Source organism: Caretta caretta, chromosome 11, assembly GCF_965140235.1.
Source record: "Caretta caretta isolate rCarCar2 chromosome 11, rCarCar1.hap1, whole genome shotgun sequence".
In the NCBI taxonomy this organism is placed as follows: domain Eukaryota; kingdom Metazoa; phylum Chordata; order Testudines; family Cheloniidae; genus Caretta; species Caretta caretta.
The window spans coordinates 47,243,452-47,262,116 of NC_134216.1; the positions used below are offsets into that span (position 1 = coordinate 47,243,452).

The 18,665-nt window shown below is 40.4% G+C and overlaps 1 protein-coding gene across 1 annotated transcript in view; it reads right to left on the reverse strand.

Moving 5' to 3' along the window:
* CERKL (CERK like autophagy regulator) overlaps window positions 1-12,526 on the reverse strand; it is a 99,922-nt gene extending 87,396 nt beyond the window's left edge. The window contains exon 1 of the mRNA XM_048869802.2: window positions 12,062-12,526. Within this exon, the coding sequence (XP_048725759.2) occupies window positions 12,062-12,422 (361 nt within the window). The 5' untranslated portion in view covers window positions 12,423-12,526. The remainder of the gene's footprint in view (window positions 1-12,061) is intronic.
* Between the last annotated feature and the right edge of the window lie 6,139 nt (window positions 12,527-18,665).

Consider the following 18,665-nt stretch of genomic DNA (forward strand, 5'->3'; position numbering starts at 1 on the left):
AAATCCCAATTATTCAGGCAGTATGTGGATGAAAGGAATACCACTCTAAGAGAAATATTAGGGCATAAGTTCTCATCCTGAAGGGTCTCAACAATCCTCTCATTTTTTATGGTTAAATGGGAGAGGGTCCCAAAACCATTAAGAAAGGGGTTCCAAAACTTTCTTCTCTTGTAACATAATGTCACAGTATGAAAAAGGCTGAGAACCACTGTATTAGGGGATGTAAATACACTACCTGACTAGTAAAGATATAGAGATACCAGTTAAAAAACAATGTTTTATTCACTTATTTTAAATAACAGAGCTGCACTGCAAAATACAGCAATCCTGAGAGGATTTTTTAAAGTTTCATTTATAATCTTCTTCACACTTACACTCACTGTCATGATATGCCAGAACACAATTAACTCGGAACTTTGACAGTTAATACCTGTAGAACAGAAATCAATTTAGAAAGGACCTCATAATGAAATTCTGTAAGAGTCCCACTGACAATTGACAAAAAGGTCAAATTCTAAAAGGAAACAGCAGATACCACTACAAAACTAACAGATGTTCTTTGGGGTCATCTGCACAAAAACATAGGCATATGTGAAAGAAATCTGACACACTCATGAAATCAGTTGGTGTCTAAAATAATAGCAGCTCCTTATGGTAATATATGTATCAAATACTCAACGTGTTATGTTGCAACAGTATGTGCAGACAAAAAAAAAAAAGCACATAAGTAGTAGAAATGGGGGCCAGCAGGTTAAGAGAGAAAAATATACGTTGTATGACCCATCAAGGTTAAAATACAGCTTAATAAGAACACAAGAATGCATATTATTCAGAGTTCACAGAATTTTCAGATATTTATTTTTGTTTGTAAATACTTCTGGTGTGGATAAAAATATTTTTAAAGGACTGTGGTTAATAAAAATAAAGTCTGTCTTCCAAAAGACAATGTCAAAAGTTGCAACCACTACAATTTACGTCAATGAAACAGCAAACAAGATTTCTTCTATGTCTATAGATTACTTCTCTTGTTTTCTAGCGCAAACATACTTTGTTATTATTTCCTGTTTTGTAATGCACATTGTTAACAAATAAAACGTGCCTATATTGACAGGAAGATTATCTTAAGGGTGAACACAATGAACCCAACAAAAACAGATGCACAGTTTCCCAGTCATTCTTGTTACTGTTGTTTCATACAGTACACTCAAACTACTCAATCTGAATATTTATAATGGGAATTTACCAAATGAAAAAATGCAGATTGGTCAGCACAGAAGTTTTTTGGAGGTATTTGGAGGGGAAAAAATAGAGTGAAAAAAGAAAATATACAAAAACACATACTCAGCAATTTTTCATTTTACATGTGAAGAACAGACTTATCACTATAGAAGTAAGTCTGAAAAATATCACAGCTCAAATCAGTAACCTGGTCAGAATGAAAGTGACAGAAAGCGTAACTGACAGTAAAAGTTAAGGTGTAGACACACAGAAGGTCCAGGCCTTCAATAATCCTAAAAACTAAAATCCCCAGCACAGAATGATATGGCCATTCAGAAATATTTGGAAATAGCTAAGAAACAAATCCATTCATGTGAATCTAATTGACTTCATCATTAGAGTTACCAATGACCTTAATTTACAGCTTCTGTGATGGAGTCAGGATTAGAACCTATTTGTTAGCTATAAGACTTCAGGCAAGACACTGTTGAACTCAATGGAGATGTAATTAATATAATGGAAGGTAAATTTCGGCCCACAGGTTCTTTTAAATAATGAAAATAATGAAAGATTGATTAGCATTTGTCAGAAGGATTCTCCTCCAAAATTAATAGACAAAACCATTAGTTTGCAGCAATTGAAGTGAAACTAACTCCTCCACCCCAACCAATCTCTTCCCCCCCCCCTCAATTTACCTACCTGTAAAAATAATCTAATACTTATTCGTCTCAAAGGGATGCAATGGAGTTTAACTAATTGACTGTAAGTCTGTTTCAGACCCTCTGATGTAAGGCACAAAGTAACATTTTTAAAAATGCTTTATGATACTTACTATGTAACACATGCTGGCCACAATCTGAGCTCCCCTCATTTCAGTGAAAAGAGCAAGCAAAAGCACACCTGGCAGGGTGAAGGTAGGACCATGGATAGCTGCATTGTTCCCCCTTTCCCTCAAGTAAATCAGGATTCCGGTTATAAGCTATTTGCTGACCCCATCAGCATTAACTTACATCATAACAACATCATACAGTGAAACACTCTTCTCTCATGCACGCACACAGAGATGATGGTTCAGCGGTACTGGAAGGTAGAAAGGTACTGCTATACTGTATTAGTGAGCAAGGGGCTGGGAAGCTATGTGGAAGCACAGACCCTCCATGAAGATGGCCCTGGCTTCCAGTGCATCTCCCAAGATCAGGAGATTCCATGGGACTGAACTCCATTACCTGTTCCACCAATGAAAGCAACTTCTCCACTCCTAGGAAATAATGAGTTGGAAACTCTGATGAGTCCCAGAAACAATTAGTGCACAGGACGATCTGACCACAGTGCAGAGCACCTCCGTTCTGATTCTTGGCATGGCAGAGTGGAAAAATCAGAATGAGAGGACTAAGCTCCAACTATTTGAAGTTGTCGGCTTTGGTAGCACAATAAAGAAAAAAATATTTGGAAAAAAAAGAGCAAAGCTTTCTCACTTACAAGTAAAATAGCAACTTCTACTGCAACATTTGAGTTTATCTATGCAGACTGGTATTGCCTATTTCCTTGATCCTATGCCATTCCAGTAAGGGCCACAGTTCAACCAAGAGAGCATCAGAGGGTGGGTGGATGGTTGAGTGAGTGTGTGCGTGAATGCATGCATGCATACAGAATAGCTCAGTGATTTGAACAATGGCCTGCTAAACCCAGGGTTGTGAGTTCAATCCTTGAGGGGGCCATTTAGGGATCTGGGGCAAAAATTGGGGATTGGTCCTGTTTTGAGCAGGGGTTTGGATTAGATGACTTCCTGAAATCCCTTCCAACCCTGATATTCTATGATTCTAAGTCACAATTTTGCCATTAACTTCAGTACAGTCAGGATTTCACGCAGGATTTCTTCAAACAGTTTTGAAATGCTGATAAACATATTTTGACAAACACTGAAGTGCCAAAACACACTCTGTACAAAGCAGGTTTCAGAGTAACAGCCGTGTTAGTCTGTATTCGCAAAAAGAAAAGGAGTACTTGTGGCACCTTAGAGACTAACCAATTTATTTGAGCATAAGCTTTCGTGAGCTACAGCTCACTTCATCGGATGCATACTGTGGAAAGTGTAGAAGATCTTATTATATACACACAAAGCATGAAAAAATACCTCCTCCCACCCCACTCTCCTGCTGGTAATAGCTTATCTAAAGTGATCACTCTCCTTACAATGTGTATGATGATCAAGTTGGGCCATTTCCAACACAAATCCAGGTTTTCTCACCCCCCCCCCCCCACACACACACAAACTCACTCTCCTGCTGGTAATAGCTTATCCAAAGTGACCACTCTCCTTACATTGTGTATGATAATCAAGGTGGGCCATTTCCAGTACAAATCCAGAGTTTAACAAGAACGTCTGGGGGGCGGGGTAGGAAAAAACAAGGTGAAATAGGCTACCTTGCATAATGACTAAGCCACTCCCAGCCTCTAGTCAAGCCTAAGTTAATTGTATCCAATTTGCAAATGGATTCCAATTCAGCAGTTTCTTGCTGGAGTCTGGATTTGAAGTTTTTTTGTTGTAAAATAGCGACTTTCATGTCTGTAATCACGTGACCAGAGAGACTGAAGTGTTCTCCGACTGGTTTATGAATGTTATAATTCTTGACATCTGATTTGTGTACATTTACTCTTTCACGTAGAGATTGTTATCCAACATTGAACTCACATTCTGGCTCTCCACATACTCATGACTGATATTCTCCACCCTTATATGCACACACAAACACTCACAAAGGAAGTGCCAGTGGCAAGTCATGACTTCAATTACAGCGTTACAATGAGAGTATCTTTCTATTTACAAGGCTTACAGATATTTAAGTCTAATAATTCCTTAGTGCAGAAAAACACTCAATTTAATATTTGTCCAAGATTTAAATTTCATAAAAACAAAAAGGGAGGCATTTGGAGGTGGGGAGGAGGAGTTGTTTTAAACCTAAGTCCACTAGAACTATTTCTATGTTTTGAAAAAATTCCTACAAATTAGATTTCCCTTGCATTGTTTGAAATGCAACTATTATGAGGACACTACTGTTTGAAACCCAAATAGCACTCGGAACCCAACCTTGCATGCCCTTATCACATGCTTAAATTTAAAACTTAAAGCACTTAAATTTAAAGCATGAATATTCCCAACTCACTAACTTAAGCACATGTATGTTTGCACGACCAGGGTCCAATACAGAAATTTGTATTTATATTTTTTTCACTTTTCTCTCGCGCGCCTGTATGCAGAAAAATTTAATGTATGCACAAACTAGACACAAGCACCAGCATGCACTCAAAGTTTATTAATTCTACTCAATTTCTGCTCCTACACTTAAGAAAATAAAAGAAGTAATGTCTGAAAGTGGCAAAAGATAACAAAAGATGAACATTTGTCTTATAATTTATCAGCACATTCCATCTTATAAAAATAGTCTCACAAATTAATGTTCATGTGCAGAAAGAAGCAGATGAATATTTATACATTATTAAACAAAAAGGATATAGAGAAGACATACTAATATAAAATCCTGTTTTGTTTCTCTCAGGAAATAGCTGAGTCTTTAAAGTTTAGAATGTGTGAAACTGCTAAAGATATTCAGATAATTTTAAAAATGAAAATTAAACCATGTAATACAAAGCTGACTTTGTCAGATGTATCTAGTATTACTCATTTTTATGTCCACCACTTGAATATATTATCACATTTGTATTTGGACACCAGATAACCCACTAGTTCAAATATTAAAGAAAATGTTCTCTTTATATTAGCAGCCAAAATCAAATCAACTAATAACTTCAATAATTCACATTTTGTTATAGGCCATTTTTGGTGTTATTCCTATTTCCATTATTCTTGACTACCCAATAGACTGACAGATGTCTTACCTTAATATCCCGAACAGACTACTGGTATCTATTTCACCCACATCTGTTCCTAAATAGCTTTGGCAGCAGACTATTATGTACTTGGAATTAATTCTAAGTCATTTATTACTAACGACTTACTCTTTTGTTGTTGTTTTGATATCTCTTTTTTTTTCTTATTATGCTTTTAAAAACATTCCTCTACAGTTTTTTAAAACTTTCTACAAAAACATATTGTTCAGTATTATAAAAAATATTTGCTTTGAGCTCTCCAGGTACCTTAGGTTTCAGAGTAACAGCCGTGTTAGTCTGTATTCGCAAAAAGAAAAGGAGTACTTGTGGCACCTTAGAGACTAACCAATTTATTTGAGCATGAGCTTTCGTGAGCTACAGAGGGTGAGAAAACCTGGATTTGTGCTGGAAATGGCCCACCTGATGATCACTTTAGATAAGCTATTACCAGCAGGACAGTGGGGTGGGAGGAGGTATTGTTTCATATTCTCTGTGTATATATAAAGTCTGCTGCAGTTTCCAAGGTATGCATCCGATGAAGTGAGCTGTAGCTCACGAAAGCTCATGCTCAAATAAATTGGTTAGTCTCTAAGGTGCCACAAGTACTCCTTTTCTTTTTCCAGGTACCTTAGTTACATGCTAATATAAATTATTTGATTCCACACATTTTTAGATGTGCCCAGAGGTCTTCAAGAATGAAGAAACATGCCAAAATTATCTTTAGTTATCAGAAGCCCCCACATCTACAGATACTGAAAGTTTTAGACCCATGGCCAATGTTGAATCAGTTGGCAATCTTTGTCCATTTCATAGAATATAAGGGTTGGAAGGGACCCCAGAAGGTCATCTAGTCCAATTTCCTAGGTGACAAGCACCAAAATTGCCACAAATTGAAATTCTTGTTGGCAGTCTCAAGACAGGGGCCCAAGAATGAAAGTGACATCAAGAATAAAGTCCTTTCAACTACAAAGAGTCTTCCCAGGATAAGGAAAAGATATATTGGGAGAACAGCTCGGGAAAGCTTGCCATTCCTGGTGCTGTAGCTATTCTAATATGCAAGTGACTCCCATTTCCAGTGCTGTTAATCCAGTATCTTTCATAAGTATTAAATTTCACTTTAGCTGTTTGTTAGGTTTTGTTGGGAAAAAGTATTATAAATCTTCAAAGTTTTCAAATAGCCCCACACCGCGAATTTTTAAATCTATTCTTCAATTAGTTTTCTTTCTTTTCTATGATTTTGAAGTGCTGCTCAGGCGTGAGCAGCTATACTATCTCAGGTTATATATTGATCAGCATTGGAAAAATAAGTTTTTTCCCCTTTCTTCATCAATTATTTTCCCTGATGTGGTAACACCAGTATTGACACATAGGTGAGCCCTCCTTTTCTCTCTCAGTCAGGAAAGTAACAGCCAACCAGGGCAGGGTCTGGGCACCTCATTCTACCTCCTCCACCAACAGACAATTTCCAGAACTGGGGAAAAATTATGGTTAGACCACACTATCCTGATCAGTCACTTTGTCAGAGCCAATTTCCCACTGCAACATCCTGAGAGGGTGTCCATTCTGGTACTGTTATATCACTAAAAACAACTGACAAGGTAAGAAATCTGATTTTCTGTTATGCCTATCAGTATGGAAAAATGGGTCTGACTAGCAGTAACCAAGGACACAGAGTAACTATAGAGAAGCTAAGAAAGGATAGGCTAAAGTGACAGGAGAGGAGAAGCCAAGATGGCCAGAGACACAACCCCATCCTCCAGATATCCCTAAACCTCCAACTGCCAGAAGTTGAAACTGTACAAGGTAGGTCACGGATCACTTGAAATTGCCCTGAAGCATCTGGCACTGGCCAGTGTCAGAAGACAGGATAGTGGGCTTTCTGGTTAATTGGTCTGACCCAATATGGCCATTATTATGTTCTTAGAAACAGACCAATGGAAGCCCACTGAGGAGAGCTGACCACCTCCTGAGGACAGCAACCCCAGGGCTAACATGGAAAGCTCCCTTCACTTCAGGAAAGGAAGACTATGTTTTCAATGGATGTCCAGGAAATGCCACTGGGCCTCTTATCTGGTCTTCTGTTTATAACAGAAGTTGGTCAGTAAGATTTCCTAGCTAAGGCAGACGACTGGGACCACACTGGGGAGAAAACTGGAACATACTTGGAGAACTACTTTACCATGTGGAACATGAGGTACAGAGTTATCATAAGTCAGAACTGTAAGTACTTTGACTCTCTGGGCTGAGGTGACTGATAGCAGAAAAACTGCTTTCCTCAAACAAATGTAGAGTGGCAGGATGAGTCCAAACACAAAGGATACTTAGCAGTAAATTTAGGCTCCAAAGGCAAATGGGTAACTTAATAGGTGGCCTAAAGTAAGATTACCATAAAGAGCCTGGTTATGAGGAGGTGAAACGCCACTGAAAAACCTTTTATGCTGCAGCAAAGGCCTGGATCCTAAGAGAGCTAGCAGAGCAGCCTCTCTCAAATCCACCTGGAAAGAACTCCATAACTGAAAATACTAGAGGATTTCCTGGCCATGTTCATGGAGATCTAAAACAAAAGGAAAAGATCAACCAACCCTAAAGTGAAATGAAGTGCACATCTGCTGGGAAAAAAAAAAAGTCACTAACCTTTTCTAACTGTTATTTGTCAAGATGTGTTGCACATGTCCATTTGACTCTTTGTGTCCGTGTGCCCACATGCAGAATTGCTAGACATTTTCCCCTCAGTGGTACCCATCAAGGCAGCTCCAGAGCCCTCTGCTGATGCGTGCCACTGAGTGCCAATACAGAAGGCCCAGCTGCCCCCAAGTTCCCTCAGTCCCTTCTTGACAGACAGCTCTGGAGTAGGACAGCAAGTCATGGAATGGACATGTGCAACACATATTAAAGATCAGCAGTTACAAAAGGTTAGTAACCATTTTTTCTTCTTCGAGTGATTGCATGTGTGCATTCCACTCTTCGTGACTTACAAGCTGTAATGAAGGAGGAGGGATTGGAGTTCATTGAAGTACACAGACTGGAGTAAAACTCATTCAAATTTAGCATTCTCTCTGGAGTACTCAGCAGAAGCATAATGGGACGAGAAGGTATAAACTGAAGACCAGGTTGCCACTTTCCAAATGTCCTGGATAAGAACTTACACAAAAAACACCATTGAGGCTGCTTGTGATCCTGCGGAACATGGCGTCAGTTTGCCTAGTGGGGAAATGCCTGCCAGATCATAACAAACACATGCAGAAAGCTATACAAGACCAAATTATTTGTGAACAGATCATGAGACGTTTCATTCTGTTTGCTACGGCCACAAACAGTTGGGTTAACAAATGAAACTAGTTCTGTCTATGTAGAAAGCCAGCTCTCTTCTAATGCGTACAATTTGCAGATGTTACTCCTCTTTATTGGCATGTGGTTTGGGGTAAAACATAGGTAAATAAATTAACTCTTTAATATGACAGTCAGATACTACTTTAGAGAGAAATCTCAGATGAGGCCGCAAGTACGCCTTATCCTTAAAAAAAAAAATTGTACAAGGTGGTTCAGATGTCAGAACACGCAATTCAGCCACTCTTCTGGCTGAAGTGCTACCTATTAGAAAAGCCACCTTTGGCAGTAGGTGAAGTAAGGAACTAGAGCCTCAAACAATGGCCCTTGAGCTTGGACAAAACTAGATTCAAGTGCCAGGGTTATAGGTTCCCTTATTTTAAAGTAATATCTTTCCAGCCCTTCAAGTCATTAGAAAATATAGAACTGTTATCCACATGTGGCTGGAAAGCTGATACTGCTGCCAATTGGACCTTAACAGACCTGTTTTAGGTGCAAGAGATTATCCAGTATATCCTGGATAGAGAACTGCACTGGAGACCCCAATCTGACATGACCAAATAGGAAAGTGCCTCTATTTTGACACGTAAACAGCTCTGATAGTGGGCTTTCCACTATTTAATAATGCACGGAAAACTTGTTCTGACCAAGAGCTGCTAAATGAAGGGCCCGTAGGTTTGGATGGAGCAGTCAACCATGATCTTAGCAGATCAAGTCTGAGTGCAATGGGAGTGAAATTGGAGCTGCCAATGACAGATCCAATAAAGGGGAGGCCACGCTGGGGCTATTAATATAACTTAGGCCTGGTCCTGTTTGATCTTTAGCAGCACTCTGTGTAGGAGTGGGACTGGGGGAAAAGTGTAGTACAGCTTGTTTGTCCAGGGCAGCAGGAAAGTATCTGTGATGGAACCAGGACTGTGGCTTTGTAGGGAGCAGAACTGTTGGCATTTCCTGACAGCTTTCTTTGCAAACAGGTCTATCTGGGGAGTCCCCCACTGCTGGAAATTCATCTGGCTACATCCAGGTGGAGAGACCGCTCATGGTAGCTTGGAAATTATCTACTTAGGTGGTCCACCGGCTCATTCTGCACCCTTGGACGGTAAGAGGCTTTGAGACTCACACTACAAGTTCAGTTAAAGTTCCATCGGTGAATTGCTTCCTGATAAAGCAGAAAAGAGTGAGCTCCCCACTGCCTGTTGAGGTAAAACACACATCACCACAGTTTTCAGAGGAACAGCCGTGTTAGTCTGTATTCGCAAAAAGAAAAGGAGTACTTGTGGCACCTTAGAGACTAACCAATTTATTTGAGCATGAGCTTTCGTGAGCTACAGCTCATGCTCAAATAAATTGGTTAGTCTCTAAGGTGCCACAAGTACTCCTTTTCTTATCACCACAGTGTTGTCTGTAAGAACAAACAGGCTTTTTCCCTAGACACGAAATAGGAAAGCCTGACAGATGAGGTAGACAGCCCTTAGCTCTCTGACATGGATATGAAGATAGGAGATCCTTGAGGACCACAAACCTTGAGTTCAGAGGGGACCCAAATGAGCTCCCCATCACACGGCAGATGTGTTCATCACCAGCGTCAGCAAAGGCTGATAGCAGACAAAGGGAACTCCAATACAAACACAGAGGGGGTCTGTCCACCAATGTAGTGAAGTCAGTACTCACAAGGGCACCATGTTCAGATGGTGATGATTTGGTGAATAAACAGAGGCCAGACAACTTTGAAGAGTCCTGAGATGCAGCCTGACATGTTGGACTACATATGTGCACAGTCATATGCCCCAGGAGTATCATACAGTTTTGCGCTGTTGTGATTGGGGGAACCCTGAGAAACAGGATTGTTTGGTGGCATTACCATGTCTCAAAGTTCCTTTTTACAGATGAACACAAAATTCCTTTGGTATAGCTTTTAGGTATGCATGAGTTGGTTATGCCACAGCAATAATCTGATCATAGTAGTATGGATTTTGTGCCATTTCTCTCATACAATAAGCACCTCTCTGCATTTATTAAACATACCATTTGCCTTCTGCTGGAGACCCAGCTCTAAAAGATAAGTACAGTGGAGTCCCACTTCGGACACCCTGGAGAAGACGTGAGCAGAGATTATGATTTAGCAATTGCTGAAAGAGGCAGGTTGCTGGAAAAACATATACTTATCTGTAACTCTGAATTAAGAACATGCAGATATTTGAAAAAATTCCCTTTGTAAAATCTTTTGTAAAACAAATTTTGTTTTACTCAATCAACAGCTTTGCTCATTGAAGACTGTTTTATCAGGACAACTTGCTGGAGCTTAATTTCTTTTGCTGTTGCCTTTCCAATTGCACTGTAATAAATATCAAGGAGTTTGACACAAAACCCTGAGATAAAGACATTGAGCTAAATCCTGTTTGCTTTACTCACATTCAAAATATGAAGAACTACTCAGCTGAGTAGGTGGAGCAGGATTTGATCCACAAACCTCACCCTAAAACTTAGACACATCTCACAAGAAATTACTATATAACATATATACAGCTGTCATTTAGATTAAAAGGCAAAAAAACAGGGCTTTGGAGCAGAGCCTGGAGCTGGAGCGCAGAGCAGCTCCAGAGCAGTGGAGCTGCAGGTTTTTGCCTGGAGCTGGAGCAGAGCCGGAGCACAGCTCAAAAGCCGTGCAAAAAACTGATGCTGCAGAATCAATAAAAATCTTTTTACTATTCTGCCTATGGCTAAAAGCTGTAAGACACACTATTTCATATTTCCATAGTGTTTATATACTATAATAAAAATGAAAAACTGCCCAGAGATACTTGGTTTTAGGTTTGAGATCTTGATAACCTTATTTAATTAAATTCCCCTCTTTTATTGCTGGCACAGATTTAAAGTGGAGAGTGATGCCAGTAATTATCTCTTTTAACTCATTTACTGTAATCATGTTTTAAGTAAGCTTTCAATTTCCATAAACTGATTTGTAAGATGGAACCACAGCAAAAAGCCCTCTTCTACTCGAAATTCAGCAGTTTTGTTCTGAAAATTTCATCTGATGCAAACTGTCCTCCTTTCATCGGTAAAATTTGTGGTCTGGCAAAAAAGGAAATAGCCACAGAAGCATAAAGTGATACTGGTCCAAAAACTGAACACAAAGGTTTGGCACTCTCCAGAAGGGGCAAGTGGTACTTTAGTGATGACTTAGTTGTTATAGTAACTTAATATGTATGTAGCCAACATACTCTGACAACTACCTCCTCCCGCTGCTGCTCTCTGCCCTGTGGCTGCTCAGCCCCTTGTAGGGCTTGCAGGCGTCCCTGATCCCTCCCTGCCTGAACTGTCCTCAATCAATTTAGCAAGTGTTCAAAACAAGACCAACTAAAGGAGCAAACCAGGGGCGATGCACAGTCCCCCATGCGCCATCAGGGTGGGATGGTGCTTGGGGCCGGATCATTTCCGGTAACAAGTTGGAGACTTATCCGTCAGTTTTGGTTGGAGAGGGGAATATGCCAGCCCCGAACCACCTTCTCCTTGACAGCACATTGAAGGCTGGTGGGGGTGCATTGAAGCAGCAGCAGCAGCAGCAGCAGCAGCAGCAGGGTCCGCCCCCTCTTGCCCCCTCTCCCCCCAGCCTGCTCCCCTCACTCACCCCCGCGGCTCTCGGGCTGGATGGGGCTCCACCTGAGCTGCCTGGCGCTGAGCACCACGTCGCAGCTCCTCTTCCCGATCTGGAAGATGCCCCTAAGGAGCGGCTCCTCCTCGCCCCCGGCCGCCTCCCCACCGCGCGGGGGGTGTCTGTCCAGGGGGGGCGCCCCCCGCCTCTCCTCCTCCTCCTCCTCCCCCTCCCCCCACATCGAGGAGGAGGAGGAGGAGGAGAAGGAAGAGGTGGTGGCGGCAATCCCCTGCCCAGCCGAGTCTTCCGCCCCGCTCCCCGGCGGCGAAGGGTCCTCCACAAGCTCGGGCCAAGCTTCTCTCCTGGGGCGGGGGAAAGGGGTCTCGGCCCCCAGCATGGCGGCGCCACCCTCCAAGCCAAGTTGAGGCGAGAGACTCTCCGCGTCCCGGCTGCTGCCAAGGCAGCGGCTCCTCTCCCCCGCCCATCCTGTGAGAGGGCGCGAGCCGGCCGGCGGCGGAGGGAGGCGGGCGCGCGCGCGCCCTCCAGCCGTGCCCGTTAGCGGCCGTCCGTAGGGTCGCGCGCGGAATGGCGGGTGGAGCCTGTCGGAATCCTTACTCCGCTGGGTGCCTGCTGCGCAGCCTTCGCTACAGGCCCGCCTCCTTGAAGGAGGAAAGGGCTGGATGCCGCCCCCACTGACCGCTGCTGGCGGCGTGGGGCAGGGGTCCCTTGGCCGTAGCACATGCGAAGCCTGAGGTGCCTTTACTAGGATCAGGCCCTTTGCTGTGAGCTTGCCCAGGTTGTTTGGAGAGGCACGCAGAAGTCAATGGGAGCAGGATCATCCCCTGAGCCTCAGCCCCTCGCACCCCTGTTACAAGTGTTGCTGGTGCTCTCGCTCTTTTACCTCTGCGTGGAGATTTCACTCCACTTACTAAAATCACCAGGAACGACATGTTGTAATACGGTAACACCCGGTTGCACCGAAAGGTCTGATGATTATGGTCGTGTATAATGTCTCTCTAAACAAAAGTTTAGGGGTTGGAAGGTCTGTTTTGTTTCTGGTAGTTACATGGCAGGGAACTTGTAAGCTTGTTTTCCTAAATAAATAAATAGCAAACAGCTCTCAGAATTTTTTCTCAAGCCTGGCAATATTTGTAGTTTGTATTAAAGACCTAGCTCCTGGGGTCATGCGATACATAAGAATGTTGGTTTTCATTTTTAAAAAAGTTTCTGGCCCTCGTGGCTGCAGAGAAAAGCTTACACAGGTGATCAGCGTGCAGTGTAAAGATTCAAATCTGGGTGGATTTGGGTTCATTTTAAAATACCTTTCTGAGGGGAGAGACACACACACAAATCATGGCTTGTTAAGACACTCTTATGATTTGGGAGAGCTGACTCGTGATTTTTGAATGGCTGGACTTAGCAATGCTGTATGAAGAGGAGATAAGCAAATGTTTGCAGAGAGATTCTCACAAAAAGGGCCCTGTGCAATTGCAAAACATTATTACTATGTAATACCAATTATGCTGGCTGACCAGCTCACATGATGTTCAGAACAGTTCCTGATGACCCTTTTGTTACAACTTTTATTAACAAAAAGTTATACTCAAAACTAGTTTTCTCTAGGATCGACTGAGTGTCAGCCACCAAACATAGATCTGAAGGGCTGTGTTTTAGGCAAACATTTCCCACCATTTCTACACCAATTCAACACCACCATTGATAGCAATATGCTGGAGTAACGTAAACAAGGTGGTGGAGTCATTTGAAATGAGTGAAATTCTGGCCCTTGTGCAGTCAATACGGATTTTGCCATTGATTTCAATGGGGCCAGGATTTCATCCTTGTTCCCTAAAGCTGCTTGGAGCACACCAAAATTATGATGTGAAAACCCTGGCATCCACAGAAGCCTTATCAATGGTAGGGTTCCCATCACGGCATGCACCAGTGTTACCAAAAATAGGAAATTGTGGGACTGGGAAATTAGATTTCATTTGTCCCTTCATGGATAATTGGAATACAATCACAATTGTCAGAACACAGTATGGTTATTATTATTATTTTTCTCAGGATTGCCATCATACATGACAATGTAATAATAGACCTGTCATATCAGCACTTTCTTAATAAAAGAGAAAATATGTCAATGCTTGTCTGTCTGAAGATTAATGTATAATTGTTTCAGATTGTGACTTGTGTGTGCATATCTGATGGCACAATTTGGCTTTAACATATTTTGTTTACATAAAAAGTACAGATAGAGATTTTAGGAAAAGAATTACAGGTCAAGAATGATAAACAGCAAGTTCTCCACCAGTGACCACTATTCTGCTGTTATAGGATCATCATGTCAACCTTTCTGTGAAAAATATTTTAAGTGCAGTACTTGTACATGAAATTTGAAAAAAATAAATATAATAAATATTATAATATAAAATTATATATATATATAATTATAATATAAAAATAAATAAAAATACAGTAGTATATTACCATATTTTATAACAAATAATTAAAAGTTTGTTTAAACAATGATTATTTTACAAGGGACAAATATCTAATCATATAAAACTTCTGCTTGCTTAAAACTCTTAGCAATAAGGGACCTATTCTGACTTCTTTTTTATTTGGTAAGTTGTACCAAATATTTTTTCCATGTGGATCTTCTCTGTTTGAATCTATATACTTTGCGAAATAACAAAATAAAATGCAAAAGGTTGACATTATGTAGAAAATTTGGAGATATCTGTCTTTTGTTTAAACAGAACTTATGCCAGAAGTTGGTATAGCAGGATAAAAAACTGCAGACCAAATATACTTTCCAGAGTATTATTCTGACAACTATAACAGTAGATGAACCAATAAAACCTGTATCAGTTATTTGACAGCAATGAGAGCTTTAATGTATTTTCACTGATGTCACTTAGAAGGAAAGTTAAATGATTAACTAGAAGGTAAAGTACAATATATGATAAAAATAAGAATAGGTACATCAACTTTCAGGCTCTATGCTCTATATTAACTGCTTCAGCAATCTTTATTTGTCTCTGGAACCACTTATTAGCCTACACAGTATATCTCAAATAATAAATGCCAGTTTATTTCTGATAACTCCTTTGTGTCCGTGGAATGGTATTACAGTTTTTACTGACATCAGTGAAAGAGTATTACAGTTCCCAAGAGACTTGTAATACCCTTCAACTGACATCAGTGAAAGTTGTAATAGCCTTGTATTAATTTTACTTTAAGGTGATAGTAAATCAATAACTTAATATTTTTAACTAAATAGATTAAAAACATAAAAGAATAAAATTAAATATATACGTAATGTATGTAGCAGAGGAAATCCTTAGAGGAAACATTAGATGTTATTGGCCTCTGCTGCCATTAATAAATACTCCATTATCAAAACCTTTGAGTAAATTCTAGGCTGGTATTTTCTCCCAAGACAACTGTTATTCTATGCATAATACATGGATTTCCAATATACTTAATCAATTTGGTGTATAAAAATATTTTTAAATTCAGATGTATAATATCAATTCATAGATTAGCTGTCACAACTGAAGAGTTTTTCTATACATACTGACTATAATCATTTCCACCTGGCACTGATATAGATCTGCCTTTCAGTAGATTTTAGCTATGGTCTGGATCGATCTTCTAAACCTCCCCATTTGGATCTCTCCTCTCCTTGGTAGAAGGGACCTCAGTTGCCTACATATTCCTGTTCCTGCTTCTCTGGATAGCACAAAAGTCTCTCTGCAGATTTGGGATCTGAGTTGAGAGAGGGGTCTGAGACTGAGCAGGACATGTCATCCCCATCTTGCTGGGGAGAAGAGGCATGCTGGAGAGTCCAGGGAAAAGGTAATACCAAATTACATCTTCCACCAAGACCTCCTCTCCTGGAGATCCAAGAGACAGCAACAGCTTGGTTATGTCCATAATGGAGGGAAGCCACCAGGCTCCAGACTGAATACAAAGGTACAAGGTCTCCACACTATAGTCTTGGCTTTCTGCAGATCTCCCAGGATGTCCTAGGTGTGGAGGTGAGGCCCATGGCTATTTCTGATTGTGGCATGGTCAGCAACATGTGGGAGACATGCTGCTCACTGCTACCAGAAATATGGATAAGGTAGTAAGAATACTGTTGCAAGTTGCTCAAAGATTCTGTAACTTGTCATGTGTGTCCTCCTATTGCAAATAGGCATGTTAGTATTGTGACAATAAACCAATGAGTGTAGGGAAGCCTAGAGCAATGCGGATAGATAAGGAGGTAAGTTGCAGAACATAACCACAGATGGATTTGGTGAAAAAATCTTCAGATGACTTTTTCCTGCTGCCTGGAAGGGCTTTAGAGGGGCTACACGGGAGCCTCATGTTAAAATGTTGGTTATTTTCTATGTTTAAAAAGACTGGCAGTCTTTATATTAAGGAATGTACATCACTTTAAAGATGATCTGTTATCAGTTATTGTATTTAATGTCCCACAATGCACTTCCATCAAGTAAATGGAGGACACACTTTGCCCCTTATTTCAGCAATAATTGTGCAAAAGATCATGCACTGTGATTCAAATGTATGATTTTGTACTGAGTATGATGTTGCACCATGAATAAAACATTGTTGAATGATGTCCTTTAAAAATAGATTTGTGCTATATTTTACATAAGTTATCCGTTATGTTTGAAACTCAGTAGTCACCTATTATTGCTTCTCTGTTGTACTTGTAATACGTAGGACCATTGGAACTGAATCAGATTGGTTTCATTTCCCCTGCTACTCACACATGGAGCAAAGCAGCAGAAAGGGCAGGAGGTGGTAGCAGCTGGTAATAGGAGAGGCAAAACCAGAGAAGACGCTAACAAGGAGAGAAGAGGAGTAGCAGGAAACTGGGAAAGCTGACAACCCTTCTTCCACCAGAGCTACCCCTCCCCTGCTGTAGGAAGCTCTATCTCTTTTGCTGTACTCATGTGAGAGAGCAGGAAAAGGGCCAGAAACATTTTCCCTGAAGAACTTTGCCAAGTGAGGGAAGAAAAAAGTTGGGACAACTTCCTGGTAGGAGAAGAGGGGAAGAACATTAAGGGATAGCAGCAGTTTGGGGGAAAGAATGGAGGAGGAACAACCATCAAGAGATGGAGAAGTTCATATCACATGTCCTCTCCCAGCAAGAAGTTTGTAAGTAGAAAAGGGCCACAGAGATGATGGTCAGCTCTGAGGATAATCTGGATGACCAGTTTTTGACTGGTGAGGGATTGTCAGATGCTGGACTCAGGGAAGAAAAATCAGAACTAGGAGAGGATTGAAAGTGCTGTTAGGAATCAATAAGTGTTGATTACCAGGTTGTGACTGGAGAGTGAAATTGAAAACTGCTGGCTGCTGGACTGTATCAGAAGCTAAGAGAGATTAATTTCTGGAAGACCCTGGATTTAGACATTGGAAGCACATCACTGGCTTGCACATTTTTCTGGCTATGACCACTCTTTGTTACAATTGTAGGCCCAGTGTGTAAAGTACGTACTATGCTGTGGATTTTTAAACCTGGAGCATCACCTTTTTTTTTAAGTATGTACCCTCAAGAATGTTTACTCTAGAGAAGAACCTAAAGTCTAAAGTAGTCCGTGTACCTACAGTTTTCAATATTGTTTCAACCCAGACACTTTAATTTTTTCTGTCTTGATTTTAAATCAGAAATATCAAACATCAGCTTCAGCTTTTTCTAAAATTCTAAGATTGATATAGCGTGAAATACTATTGAGAACTCTAGCAGTAGAAACCTTTTCTGTGGGTGAGCTTTATTGGTGAGCTTTATTGGTGTCCTATCACAGGAAAGGTAGATCAAGGAAGAGGGAGGGGGGCAAGGAGAGAGAGAGAGAGAGAGTTTGAAGCTCTGAAGGACAAAGGAAACTTGAAAAAAGGCAAAGAATGAAAATGGCTGCAAAGAGAAAAACAAGAAGAAATGGGGAAGATTGAACAGTTACAAGAGGCAACTGGAAGGCAATACAAAGCAAAAGTAATTTTGAAAAGTGAGAGAGTTGGAAGATTGGTGAAAACAAGACAAACAAAAGAAGATATAATATGGATGAAGTAAGATGAAAAAAGGATGCATGGGCCAGAGTGGCATTTTATTTCTTCTTTGCATTAAGTTTGACATGTTATGTTAAAAATGTACAATAACACTATAATCAGAATTCTGGTTTTTGTCCTGCTCTCACCAGAATGTAGACCACAATGACTTATACTTTATTTTATCTTACATGCAATTAAGTCTGTGATGCAAACTGGTTCAGGCCAGGAAATTGCAAATCAGGACTGATATTCTATGCTTAACACACCCCATAGGCAACCTAAATACATAAAAGAAATGCTTAAAGAGCAACATCAGCCTTAATTTTCAATTGCCTTGCTTCTGACAGTTTGTTAAATATGTATTTTAATTATTTAAAAAACACTTATGTACACATTTATACAGAACAGTTCTTCAACCCATCATTTCAAGCCACATTAATATATCTTAAACTCTTTGTAATATGTCTGTTAGCTAAATAATGTATTTAGACCATTTTTAAATGTACATTTTAACCTTTTAAGACAACCCAGCTTGATAGCTAAAAACTAAACATATTTATACTTTTTTTAAATA